The sequence below is a fragment of the Oncorhynchus tshawytscha genome, linkage group LG31 (assembly GCF_018296145.1).
Source record: "Oncorhynchus tshawytscha isolate Ot180627B linkage group LG31, Otsh_v2.0, whole genome shotgun sequence".
Taxonomy (NCBI): Eukaryota; Metazoa; Chordata; class Actinopteri; order Salmoniformes; family Salmonidae; genus Oncorhynchus; species Oncorhynchus tshawytscha.
In genome coordinates, this window is record NC_056459.1 from 12,286,338 (window position 1) to 12,299,525 (window position 13,188).

The 13,188-nt window shown below is 42.8% G+C and overlaps 1 protein-coding gene across 1 annotated transcript in view; it reads left to right on the forward strand.

Annotated features, from left to right (window-relative positions):
• LOC112229692 (thrombospondin-3b) overlaps nucleotides 1-11,508 on the forward strand; it is a 33,301-nt gene extending 21,793 nt beyond the window's left edge. The window contains exons 8-23 of the mRNA XM_024395663.2: nucleotides 203-351; nucleotides 616-756; nucleotides 1,047-1,121; nucleotides 1,280-1,432; nucleotides 2,115-2,225; nucleotides 2,332-2,439; nucleotides 2,753-2,912; nucleotides 3,316-3,434; nucleotides 3,520-3,572; nucleotides 3,802-3,995; nucleotides 6,874-7,052; nucleotides 7,143-7,191; nucleotides 7,368-7,564; nucleotides 7,790-7,962; nucleotides 10,644-10,783; nucleotides 10,884-11,508. Of these exons, the coding sequence (XP_024251431.1) occupies nucleotides 203-351; nucleotides 616-756; nucleotides 1,047-1,121; nucleotides 1,280-1,432; nucleotides 2,115-2,225; nucleotides 2,332-2,439; nucleotides 2,753-2,912; nucleotides 3,316-3,434; nucleotides 3,520-3,572; nucleotides 3,802-3,995; nucleotides 6,874-7,052; nucleotides 7,143-7,191; nucleotides 7,368-7,564; nucleotides 7,790-7,962; nucleotides 10,644-10,783; nucleotides 10,884-10,939 (2,057 nt within the window). The 3' untranslated portion in view covers nucleotides 10,940-11,508. The remainder of the gene's footprint in view (nucleotides 1-202; nucleotides 352-615; nucleotides 757-1,046; nucleotides 1,122-1,279; nucleotides 1,433-2,114; nucleotides 2,226-2,331; nucleotides 2,440-2,752; nucleotides 2,913-3,315; nucleotides 3,435-3,519; nucleotides 3,573-3,801; nucleotides 3,996-6,873; nucleotides 7,053-7,142; nucleotides 7,192-7,367; nucleotides 7,565-7,789; nucleotides 7,963-10,643; nucleotides 10,784-10,883) is intronic.
• The last annotated feature ends 1,680 nt before the right edge of the window (nucleotides 11,509-13,188 follow it).

Here is a 13,188-nt window from a genome sequence, read left to right on the forward strand (position 1 = left end):
TGAGCTCATTAAGCATTTATACGTTATATTCTTCAAGAATCAATGGATACATATAATTAATTTCTAAGTAGCAACTGCAGATTGCCTGTTTAAGTGCAAACCCTGCCCATATGGCACTCTGTGCAAGCTCGAAGGCATGCTAAAAGATTTCAAATCCTATTTTGAACCCAGCTCTGGTATGCTCTATATCTTTGTTAACCAGGCTTCCACGAGACCCACTCTCGCTGCGAGCCCAACCCTTGCTATAAGGGCTTGGCCTGTACAGAGACCAGGGAGTACCCAGGGTACCGTTGTGGTGCCTGCCCAGACGGCATGACGGGGAATGGCACCCACTGCCAGGACATTGACGAGGTATTCTAAGGGTCTTATTTATATTTCTTTAGCACCACAAGATGATAGCATGATATGCTCCCATCATTTCTTAAACATTCTTGGTTGAGTTTCCCAAAAGCTTTGCAGCTAAGGTGGAACAATATTTCCCCAGACGACCCAGCTGCAGAGTAACAATTAGAAAGTTGATGTTTGGCGACCAATCACTTTGAGGTGTGACAAAAACACAAATACACTGATATGTGTATTGTTACTTTCTGTCTCTCTCTCTCTATGTCTACTAAGTGTGCTCTAGCCCGGCCCTGTTTCTCGCCCGAGGGTTGCGTAAACACGGCAAAGGGCTTCACCTGTGAACCATGTCCCGTCGGCTTCTCCGGACCCCTCCTTAGCGGGCTTGGGGTGGAGTTTGCCAAAAGCCACAAGCAGGTCTGACCAACATTAGACCTCCTGACACACACACACTTTGTTTTCGTGAAACGTCAGGACTTTTTGGAGTGTAAAAATGTTTGACCATTAAAAATCCTATTTTCCCTAACCCTACACACATACATTAACATTGTGCACACACACATACACAGCAGGCACACACCACCACTATTGACACCTCTTCTCACCCACTGTATACATAGATGTGCACTGATTGCCACTATGGCCATCATAATAGGTGGTCTGATATGTTTTGTCCTTAAATTGAGGTGTTCTGTCTGTCTATGTAGAAGTGCAGAGATGTGGATGAGTGTGCTGTCCTCTACAAGGCCTGTGTGCCGAACTCTGTCTGCATCAACACAGAGGTCAGTAGTGGAAAGGGAGTCAGAGGTTGCGAGGTGAAATATTTTTATCACTTAAAAGAAATACATGATTCCCTTTCTGTGTCTTTCTCTCTGTCTCCCTCCTCGCTCCCCTTCTGTCTTACCCCAACTCCCTCCTCCATCTCGCCCTCCCACCAAAGGGCTCGTTCAGGTGTGGTCCGTGTAAGGAGAGCTTCGTAGGCAACCAGACGGTGGGCTGTTTCCTACGGAGGTCCTGCGCCACGCTGGGCTTCAACCCCTGTGACGTCAACGCCCACTGTGTCATAAAGGGTGCTGCCAGGGTCTCCTGCGAGGTAAGACACGCATAGCACATCTCAATAGGCTAAAGACGCTTTTAAAAGGAAGTTGTTAAAGGGATAGTTCACCCAAATTACAAAATTACAAATTGGTTTCCAGAAATTCATGCTTTGGTTAAGTTTCCCTGGCATTGTTTTCACATGCTAATGTTTTAGCATTTGTGGCACAAATCCCATTCATGTCATGGGACCGATATTATAATTTTTCGTGCATCGTGTCCAAATCCTCCAAAAGTATCTAAAATTGATTGTGAACCTCAACAACGTCCCTTATAGTTTATTTGAACATGATGTGCGAAAAATGCTAATATCGGTCCCATGACTTGAGTAGGATTTGTGCCAGAAACGCTAAAATATTGAATGTGGAAACTAAACTAAACCAACGCATGGATTTCTGTCATACCTTGTCCCTATACTGCTTACGGGGTAAGGAAACCAATATGTAATTTTTTAATTTGGGTGAACTATCCCTTCAATGTCTTTTTAGCAACAAGAAAAAGATAACAACCAAAATATGACATTTTCCCCAAAATGTGTTGCCATGGAAAAGACGTCTTTATTTGGTTGTAACAGAGACCAGTTGGTTGTAATCTGGTTATACAGTATGACACCGTTAAGAAATCCTGTTCCAATTTTTTACCACTTTGTATATTCTCTCTGAATATCTCTTCCCTTACAGTGTAATGTGGGCTGGGCAGGTAATGGGCATACATGTGGCCCAGACACAGACATTGATGGCTACCCCGACCAACCTCTCCCCTGCATAGACAATGACTATCACTGCCGAGCCGTAAGCTTGTTACACACACATACACACACACACACACACACACACACAAAACACTAACAAAATGTCTTACTTACCACAATCATTATGTGTTGTGTTCCCTATGCAGGACAACTGTGTGAACACGCCCAACTCTGGCCAGGAGGACGCAGACGGAGACGGTATAGGTGACCAGTGTGATGAGGATGCGGACGGAGACGGCATCAAGAACGTGGAGGTCAGTCTAGCCTTGTATCCAAGACAGTGCATTATGAAGACAGGCTAAAACTGTTCCTCCAACAGAAATCCCCGACCACACTTGTAGGCGATGTCATGGTGACGTTGCCTAGCTAAGCGCACGCCTTCTCTCTTTGACTCTTTAAACCATGGTCTGGTCTGTTTTGCAAGTGTTCCCGGAAATCTTGCGATGGTTGCACCTCTGGGTTTAGAAATGCTTGTATTTTGTCAGTGGGGGATCATGTTCAGTAGGCAAAATGGAATCTCCCTGTTTCCACTTCACACCATTTAGTTTTTCCTCTTCGTTTTTCTAGGACAACTGCCGTCTGGTCCCCAACAAAGATCAACAGAACTCGGACACAGACTCGTATGGGGACACGTGTGACAACTGCCCCAACGTTCCCAACGGAAGCCAGAAGGACACAGATGGAAACGGGGCTGGGGATACCTGTGACAATGACATTGATGGGGATGGTAGGCTATGGATCGCTTAGGACAGGACTATTCAATTACTGTCCCACAAGGACCAAAGTACTGCTGGGTTTTTTTCCCACCTGGTAGTTAATTGATTGGTTGATATTATTGATTATGTTCCTTGTCTGATTTAGTTCATGAATAGAGGGAGAGAATGGAAGTGTTTGTTTCGCAAGTGTTCCCGGAAGTGTTTTGGCCCTCCAGGGCCAGTATTCACAAAGAATCTCAGAGTAAGAGTGCTGATATAGGATCACTTTTGCCTGTCAATCATAATAAATAAGAGTATATGAACAGGAAAGACTTAATTGTAGATCATCACCACTCTACTCTGAGACCCTTTGTGAATACCGGCCCAAAACCATAAATTAATCGCTCATCTTCCTCCTCCTTGTCCTCTCGCCAGGTATCCCAAACGTGCTGGACAACTGTCCCAAGGTGCCCAACCCTATGCAGACTGACCGTGATGGGGATCGAGTGGGGGACGCTTGTGACAGCTGCCCGGAAGTCAACGACCCCATGCAGGTCAGAGGTCAAGAATAACATTCTAGAGTTGAAATAAAACTATAGTTTATAGAGGAAATCTTTGAAACCTATTTTCTCCGTTCAGTCTGATACAGACAACGACCTGGTGGGAGATGTGTGTGACACCAACCAGGACATGTGAGTGCTCTTACAAGTTTTCTGGTTTAGGGGACTTCAGCAAAACATAAAGAAGCTATTTTGGAGCTGTTATCTGGTTATATAACCAGATGACAACCAGGCTGAACAAGGTAAAGCTGTCTTTTTCTTGTCACTAACAAGATGTGTAAAAAACATAATTTTACAATACAATGTCCATGATCTCAGGTTGTATACTTGAGCCTTCTCCTAATGTCCCAATCTTGTCCAGGGATGGGGACGGCCACCAGGATTCAAGGGACAACTGTCCAGACGTCCCTAACAGCTCCCAGCTGGACTCAGACAATGACGGCATCGGCAACGAATGCGACGATGACGACGACAACGATGGCATTCCAGATGCGAGACCTCCCGGGCCGGATAACTGTCGTCTCATCCCTAACCCCAGCCAGACAGACACTAATGGTATGGGAGGAGTTCCAGGGAAAGAAATTCTTTGAAGCGCAGAGTTTTAACCCTTTGACACGTATGAACACGTGTGTGATCATTCTACAGTGGTCCCTGCAGCGTACGCTCAAACCGCTGTGATTAGAACACTTATTTAGAAGGTTACAGTTATGATTGACGCAACAGTCCGTGTTTGAGCTGGCCACATTAGTCGTAGTGTTAACTGAGGAAAGAGTGACCTAACACAAGCAGTGGTATTTAGCTAACTCTCGGATGACAGAAACCATAATATGAATAAGGCTAATGGCATTTACTATTTACAATTCATCACATCGCTGGTGACATCACCAGTGATCTAAATAATTGAGTAAAACCCTTTCTAAAAATCTAATAAAAGTAATGCATTGTATGAGGTCAGCAAACATGGCGCCACACATACAGTTGAAGTCGGAAGTTTACATACACTTATGTTGGAGTCATTAAAACTCGTTTTTCAACCACTCCACAAATTTCTTGTTAACAAACTATTGTTTTGGCAAGTCGGTTAGGACATCTACTTTGTGCACGGCACAAGTAATTTTTCCAACAATTGTTTACAGACAGATTATTTAACTTATAATTCACTGTATCACAATTCCAGTGGGTCAGAAGTTTACATTCACTAAGTTGACTGTGCCTTTAAACAGCTTGGAAAATTCCAGAAAATGATTTTATGGCTTTAGAAGCTTCTGATGGGCTAATTGACATAATTTGAGTGAATTGGAGGTGTACCTGTGGATGTATTTCAAAGCCTACCTTCAAACTCAGTGCCTCTTTGCTTGACATCATGGCAAAACAAAATAAATCAGCCAAGACCTCAGAAAGACAAGTGTAGACCTCAACAAGTCCGGTTCATCCTTGGGAGCAATTTCCAAACGCCTGAAGGTACCACGTTCATCTGTACAAACAATAGTACGCAAGTATAAACACCATGGGACCACGCAGCTGTCACAACGCTCAGGAAGGAGACGCGTTCTGTCTTCTAGAGATTAACGTACTTTGGTGTGAAAAGTGCAAATCAATCCCAGAACAGCAGCAAAGGACCTTGTGAAGATGCTGGAGGAAACAGGTACAAAAGTATCAATATCCACAGTAAAATGAGTCCTATATCGACATAACTTGAAAGGCCGCTCAGCAAGGAAGAAGCCACTGCTCCAAAACCGCCATAAAAAATCCAGACTACAGTTTGCAACTCCCTTTGGGGACAAAGATCATACTTTTTGGAGAAATGTCCTCTGGTCTGATGAAACAAAAATAGAACTGTTTGGCCATAATGACCATTGTTATGTTTGGAGGAAAAAGGGGGAGGCTTGCAAGCCGAAGAACACCATCCCAACCGTGAAGCACGGGGGTGGCAGTATCATGTTGTGGGGGTGCTTTGCTGCAGGGACTGGTGCACTTCACAAAATAGATGGCATCATGAGGAAAGACAATTATGTAGATATATTGAAGCAACATCTCAAGACATCAGTCAGGAAGTTAAAGCTTGGTCGCAAATGGGTCTTCCAAATGGACAATGACCCCAAGTATACTTCCAAAGTTGTGGCAAAATGGCTTAAGGACAACAACGTCAAGGTATTGAAGTGGCCACCACAAAGCCCTGACCTCAATCCCATAGACAATTTGTGGGCAGAACTGAAAAAGCGTGTGCGAGCAAGGAGGCCTACAAACCTGACTCAGTTACACCAGCTCTGTCAGGAGGAATGGGCCAAAATTCACCCAACTTATTGTGGGGAGCTTGTGGAAGGCTACCCAAAAAGTTTGACCCAAGTTAAACAATTTAAAGGCAATGCTACCAAATCCTAATTGAGTGTATGCAAACTTCTGACCCACTGGGAATGTGATGAAAGAAATAAAAGCTGAAATAAATAATTCTCTCTACTATTATTCTGACATGTCACATTCTTAAAATAAAGTGGTGATCCTAACTGATGAAGACAGGGAATCTTTACTAGGATTAAATGTCAGGAATTGTGAAAAAGGTGTATGTAAACTTCCGACTTCAACTGTAGCTAGCAAATAGCTTAGCATTAGCTCATCATAATAATTACATCCTTCAAAAAAGTATTTTACACACTTCATATGTGTCCATTATAATCTATGCAAGAATCGGAATGCATGATTTGTCACCAGTACTTGAAAACGTGAATAAAACAGTTAATACATTATGCTCCATACATACGGTGTTCTACATTAGAAACGACAACACGATATACAGAAACTATAATGATAGCGTAACAAGGCATTTACTTTGATAGGAATGTACACATGTCAAAGTTATTATTAGTAGTGGAGGAAGCTGGAAAATGTGCCAGGGAGGAAAAAGTTTGTGCTTGGGCTTTCATTGAAGAGAGAAGTATGTCCTGCTCAGTAAAGCCTCAAACGTAAATTGTCCGCAACAGTGAAATTGACTACTTATATGTGAATTGACTAGTTGAAACATCGCCTATAGATAATTAGCAGGCAGCGTGGCTTGGTTTGAATCACATTTTGGAACAGTGAGTAAGTATATTCTGACATCGCGTGCATAAAGAGACTCACACTGGGGCGACTGTTCGAGATAGTTGAAACTCACACGTGAGAAGGCGACCAGGATTTAAAGGCCCAATCTGTAACTTTTCAGACACACAGAGGGGTAGCATTTTTTACTGGAAATTAAAGTTAGAGTAGAATTTCGTATTCTGTTGGTTTGGCATTTTATTGGACTGCTGGCAAACTACCACAGGCCACCTATGTTTGTCCTAACCTATACTGTATGTCATACTACAGTAACCTATTTCCGCTATACTCCCCTCCCCATCTGTGTTCTCAGAGTGGTGTATGTTTGTGTATTTTTGTGTCCCCCTTATCCAATCAGGAAATGGCATTGGTGACATGTGCGAGAATGACTTTGACAACGACTCCGTGATAGACTTGATTGACGTGTGTCCAGAGAGCGCTGAAGTCACAATGACCGACTTCAGAAACTATCAGACGGTCATCCTGGACCCGGAGGGCGATGCCCAAATCGAACCCAAGTGGATTGTGCTCAATCGGGTGACCATTTGGAATATTCCCATATAGAAAACAAACATTATATTGTATGTACTTCAATTAATTTAGTATTGTTCTGAAATGTATTTTTAGGGTATGGAAATTGTTCAAACCATGAACAGTGACCCTGGTTTGGCCATAGGTAAGTCTGTAAACCTCCTTCTGCCACTCTGTGGTGTATCTTTCTGTCTGTCTTCCTCTGACCCCACCCCTCTTTATCCCACTTTCTCTCTCTTTTATGTGAAAATGTCTAAAAAAAAGAGCATGAAAAGTCAAGTATCTCGCTCTCTCTCTCTCCCTCAACCCGATCCCCACCAGGCTACACAGCCTTTAACGGGGTAGACTTTGAAGGGACATTCCACATCAACACGGCCACAGACGATGACTATGTGGGCTTCATCTTCGGTTACCAGGACTCGTCCAGCTTCTACGTGGTCATGTGGAAACAGACGGAGCAGACCTACTGGCAGTCGCTGCCTTTTAGGGCCATGGCCCAGCCAGGCCTGCAACTAAAGGTGGGGCACACAGGAAACTGCACCAGTTGGCTTTAAAGGGACATTACACTCAAACATCAGAAGTTTGTCAGATGTTTTTAGACCTTCAAAGTAGTCTTGTGTCAATAGGAGTCCACATCCCACGTCATCCAGTTGGGTAGTTCTAGCTACGTGTCTCAACTCCAAATGTAATAGATATTAGATTACCCCAGCCACACACTTGACTTTACTCGCTTCTCTCTACAGGCAGTGAAGTCACGTACAGGTCCAGGCGAGTACCTCCGGAACGCCCTGTGGCACACGGGCGACACCCCGGGCGAGGTCACCCTGCTGTGGAAGGACCCCCGGAATGTGGGCTGGAGGGACAAGACATCCTACCGCTGGCACCTCAGCCACCGCCCGCAGATGGGCTACATCAAGTGAGCAAAACGTCAAAGGGCATTACAACCACAAATGCTCTACTCCTAGTTGTATTCTTCTGCCAATTTATAATTTTTATTTAACCTTTATTTTAACATGGAAAACATTTTGAGATCTAGAAATATACACATTTTACACAACCCAAAAAGTATATATACTGAACAAAAACATAAATGCAACATGCAACAATTTCAAAGAAGTCAGTCAATTGAAATAAATTCCCTAATCTATGGGTTTCACATGACTGGGCAGGGGTGCAGCCAGGCCTACCCACTGGGGAGCCAGGCCCAGTCCATCAGAATGTGTTTTTCCCTACAAAAGGGCTTTATTACAGACAGAAATACCCCCCCCCCCTCCATCCCCCAGATCCCACAGTTGAAGAAGCCGGATGTGGAGGTCCTGGGCTGGTGTGGTTACGCGAGGTCTGCTGGTTGGACGTACTGCCAAATTCTCTAAAATGACATTGGAGGCAGCTTATGGTATAGAAATTAACTATCTATTCTGTCAACAGCTCTGGTGGACATTCCTGCAGTCACCATGACAATTGCACGCTCCCTCAAAACTTGAAATCGGTGGCATTGTGTTGTATGACAAAACTGCACATTTTAAGTGGCATTTTATTGTCTCCAGCACAAGGTGCACCTGGGTAATGATCATGCTGTTTAATCAGCTTCTTGATATGCCACACATGTCAGATGGATTATCTTGGCAAAGGAGAAATGCTCACTAACAGGGATGTAAAAATATGTATGCACAAAATTTGAGAAAAATACGTTTTTTGTGTGCATGGAACATTTCTAGGATATTTTATTTCAGCTCATGAAACACAGGACCAACATTTTACATGTTGCGTTTATATTTTTGTTCAGTGGGGCAAAAAAGTATTTAGTCAGCCACCAATTGTGCAAGTTCTCTCACTTAAAAAGATGAGAGGCCTGTAATTTTCATCATAGGTACACTTCAACTATGACAGATAAAATGAGAAAAAAATCCAGAAAATCACATTGTAGGATTTTTAATGAATTTATTTGCAAATTCTGATGGAAAATAAGTATTTCAGCCCTGTCACAAAAGGACCAGCTGACATCATGTCAGTGATTCTCTCGTTAACACAGGTGTGGGAGTTGACGAGGACAAGGCTAGAGATCACTTTGTCATGCTGATTGAGTTCAAATAACAGACTGGAAGCTTCAAAAGGAAGGTGGTGCTTGGAATTATTGTTCTTCCTCTGTCAACCATGGTTACCTGCAAGGAAACACATGCCGTCATCATTGCTTTGCACAAAAAGGGCTTCACAGGCAAGGATATTTGTGCCAGTAAAATTTCACCTAAATCAACCGGATCATCAAGAAATTCAAGGAGAGCAGTTCAATTGTTGTGAAGAAGGCTTCAGGGCACCCAAGAAAGTCCAGCAAGCGCCAGGACGCCTCTCCTAAAGTTGATTCAGTTGCGGGACATGGGCACCACCAGGTACAGAGTTTGCTTAGGAATGGCAGCAGGCAGGTGTGAGTGCATCTGCACGCACAGTGAGGTGAAGACTTTTGGAGGATGGCCTGGTGTAAAGAAGGGCAGCAAAGAAGCCACTTCTCTCCAGGAAGAACATCAGGGACAGATTGATATTCTGCAAGAGGTACAGGGATTGGACTGCTGAGGACTGGGGTAAAGTCATTTTCTCTGTTGAATCCCCTTTCCGATTGTTTGGGGCATCCGGAAAAAGCTTGTCCAGAGAAGACAAGGTGTTCGCTACCATCAGTCCTGTGTCATGTCAACAGTAAAGCATCCTGAGACCATTCATGTGTGGGGTTGCTTCTCAGCCAAGGCTCACTCACAATTTTGTCTAAGAACACAGCCATGAATAAAGAATGGTACCAACACATCCTCCGAGAGCAACTTCTCCCAACCGTCCAGGAACAGTTTGGTGACGAACAATGCCTTTTCCAGCATGATGGAGCACCTTGCCATAAGGCAAAAGTGATAACTAAGTGGCTCGGGGAACAAAACATTGATATTTGGGGTCCATGGCCAGGAAACCCCCCAGACCTTAATCCCATTGAGAACTTGTGGTCAATCCTCAAGAGGCGGATGGACAAACAAAAACCCACAAATTCTTGCAAACTCCAAGCATTGATTATGCAAGAATGGTCAGTCAGGATGTGGCCCAGAAGTGAATTGACAGCATGCCAGGGCGGATTGCAGAGGTCTTGAAAAACAAGGGTCAACACTGCAAATATTAACTCTTTGCATCAACTTCATGTAATTGTCAATAAAAGCCTTTGACACTTATGAAATGCTTGTAATTATACTTCAGTATTCCATAGTAACATCTGACAAAAATAGCTAAAGACACTGAAGCAGCAAACTTTGTGGAAATTAATATCTGTGTCATTCTCAAAACTTTTGGCCATGACTGTACATACATATACATACAGTAGCTCGGTGGAGGCCCTAGGAACATCAAGTTAACCAATCATGTGAAAAAGTTAGGTAACTCAGATATCTGTAATTCAACAGCAAATTTAGAGAAGATGGAAGGTTATTATGTAGGGCCTTCCTCACTGTTTCATTGAGCTGTTTACTGTATAGAGATAGATCTATAGCTCTTTATGGCTATGCAGTATCTATATATAATTCAGATGATAGCGCGATATGTACAGCTTTTCATTGTGTATATCTATGCCAGAGTGAGGCTGTATGAAGGCATGACATTGGTGGCAGACTCGGGCGTGCTGGTGGACACCTCAATGAGGGGCGGGAGGCTGGGCGTCTTCTGCTTCTCCCAGGAGCAAATCATCTGGTCCAACCTGGGCTATCGCTGCAACGGTATGTCAACCTTCTTGAATTGGAATTTAACGTCTTGAATTAATTCAATTCAAATTGTTATGGCTTCCTGGTTATAACCTTTCTTTCTTTTTCCCATCAGATACTGTACCAGAGGACTATGAGTTCTACCGCAAGCAGATCCACATCAGGGTGTGATTTTAAGCCTAGCACAGCATCTGTGCAGCTACATTACATCACCTGTGCCTTCGCTGTATCCTGTGTGTCTGTGTGTGCGCATATACATGCATACTTTTGTGTGTTTTTAAGGTACATTTAATTTACAGTGGTGCTCTTTCTGTCTTTAACTCCACAGCAACCTTACACCCGACTACAGGTTGGCCAAGTCAAGAGTTAAAGATTGATTGACAAAATAATAGTTTTTATTATTATTATATAAAATGAAGAATGAAAGCTATACTGAACAAAAATGATAAAGCAAAATGCAACCATTTGAAAGATTTTACTTAGTTACAGTTCATAGAAGGAAATAAGTCAATTTAAATATATAAATTAGGCCCTAATTTATGGATTTCACATTACTGGGCAATGAGCGCAGCCATGGGTGGGCCTGGCCCAGCCAATCAGAATGAGTTTTTCCCAACAAAAATGCTTTATCACAGGACAGAAATACTCTTCATCTCCTCAGACGATCCTGCAGGAGAAGAAGCCAGATGTGGACGTCTTGGGCTGGCATGGTTACACGTGGTCTGCGGTTGTGAGGTCGGTTGGACGTACTGCCAAATTCTCTAAAATTATGTTGGAGACGGTTTATAGTAGAGAAATTAACATTACATTCTCTGGGTAAACTCTGTTGAACATTTCTGCAGTCAGCATGCCAATTGCACACTCCCTCAAAACTTAAGACATCTGTGGCATTGTATTGTATGACAAAACAGAACATTTTAGAGTGGCCTTTTATTGTCCACAGAACAAGGTGCACCTGTGTAATGAGCATGCTGTTTAATCAGCTTCTTAATATGCCACACCTATCAAGTGGATTAATTATATTGACAAAGGAGAAATGCTCACTAAAAGGGATGAAAACACATTTGTGCACAATTTGAGAGAAATTAAGCTTTTTGTGCATATGGAACATTTCTGGGATCTTTCTCATGAAACATGGGACCAACACTATACATTTACATTTTTGTTCAGTATACTTTTAATAAATCAAGATTGTGAAATCCCAAGGTACAGGACGACACTGAGTGTACAAAACATTAGGAACACCTTCCTAATATTGAATAAGAAGAGCCTCAAGTCGTCGGGGCATGGACTCTACAAAGTATCGAAAGGGATGTGGCCCATGTTGACTCCAATGCTTCCCACAGTTGTGTCAAGTTGGCTGGATGCCCTTTGGGTGGTGGACCTTTCTTGATACACACGGAAACTGTTGAACGTGGAAAAACCCTGCAGCGTTGCAGATCTTGAATTGTTTGTCATGCCCACTCACCCTTTGAAGCACTCTAATGTTTTGTACACTCAGTGTATGTGTAGAATGGAAAATTAAATGCATTTTTTTTAGTAGTGAATATATGTTGGAAAAATGTAAAAGCCTAATCTTAGACTTAAACTGAGCATCATGAAGGTTTCAGACTCACACTTGTCATATTACACACCACTGAATCCACTGTTAAATTGTACAATATTTCTCATGATGAAGGGTTTAACACAAGGCTGAGTTTATAATGAATTCTATACTTGTTGTTTCTATGAGGATCATCGAAAACAAAGGTGTGTGTGTGTTATTTTTGCCCAATAAGGAAATAATGCTATACATAGCTATTACAGATATGGAAGTAATTCAAGAGAAGTACTGTATATCTCACTGACTTTTGTGAAGAATGAGATAAGACAGACCTATGTGGAAGCCTGCGAGAAACACATTTCACAGTAATAAACATCCAAATCTCCATCCACCATCTTTTTTACTGAGTCTGTTTGTATGTAACCCTTAACACACTGCTCACTTAACCCAGAAGTCAGCCTTACCAATGTGTCGGAGAAAACAGGTCATGGCTAGAAGGCATCCAGCTTTGGTCAAATTAACGTCAGATTTGACTGTTTGTAGCAAATTAGAAGATCTTATGCAACAGGTTAGGATAATTAAAGTAGAAGGTTAGGAGAATTAGATTAAGGTTAGGAATAGGCTTAAGGTTAGCTAAAATGCCAACTTTGGATAAAAGCTGGAATCCTTCAGCACATTGACTTCCGGGGTTAAGCGAGCAGTGTGTTAAGAAGCAGCACGGCTTGGCAGGTCACGTTTCAGAGGATGCGTGTCTCAACCCTCGCCTCGTTGCAGGGATGAGACAAGGTTGTAACTAAAAATTGGATATCATGAAAATGGGGGGCAAAAAACTAAGATGCATTGTGATCTGAATGTGATCAGATCCTCTTGCTCATCT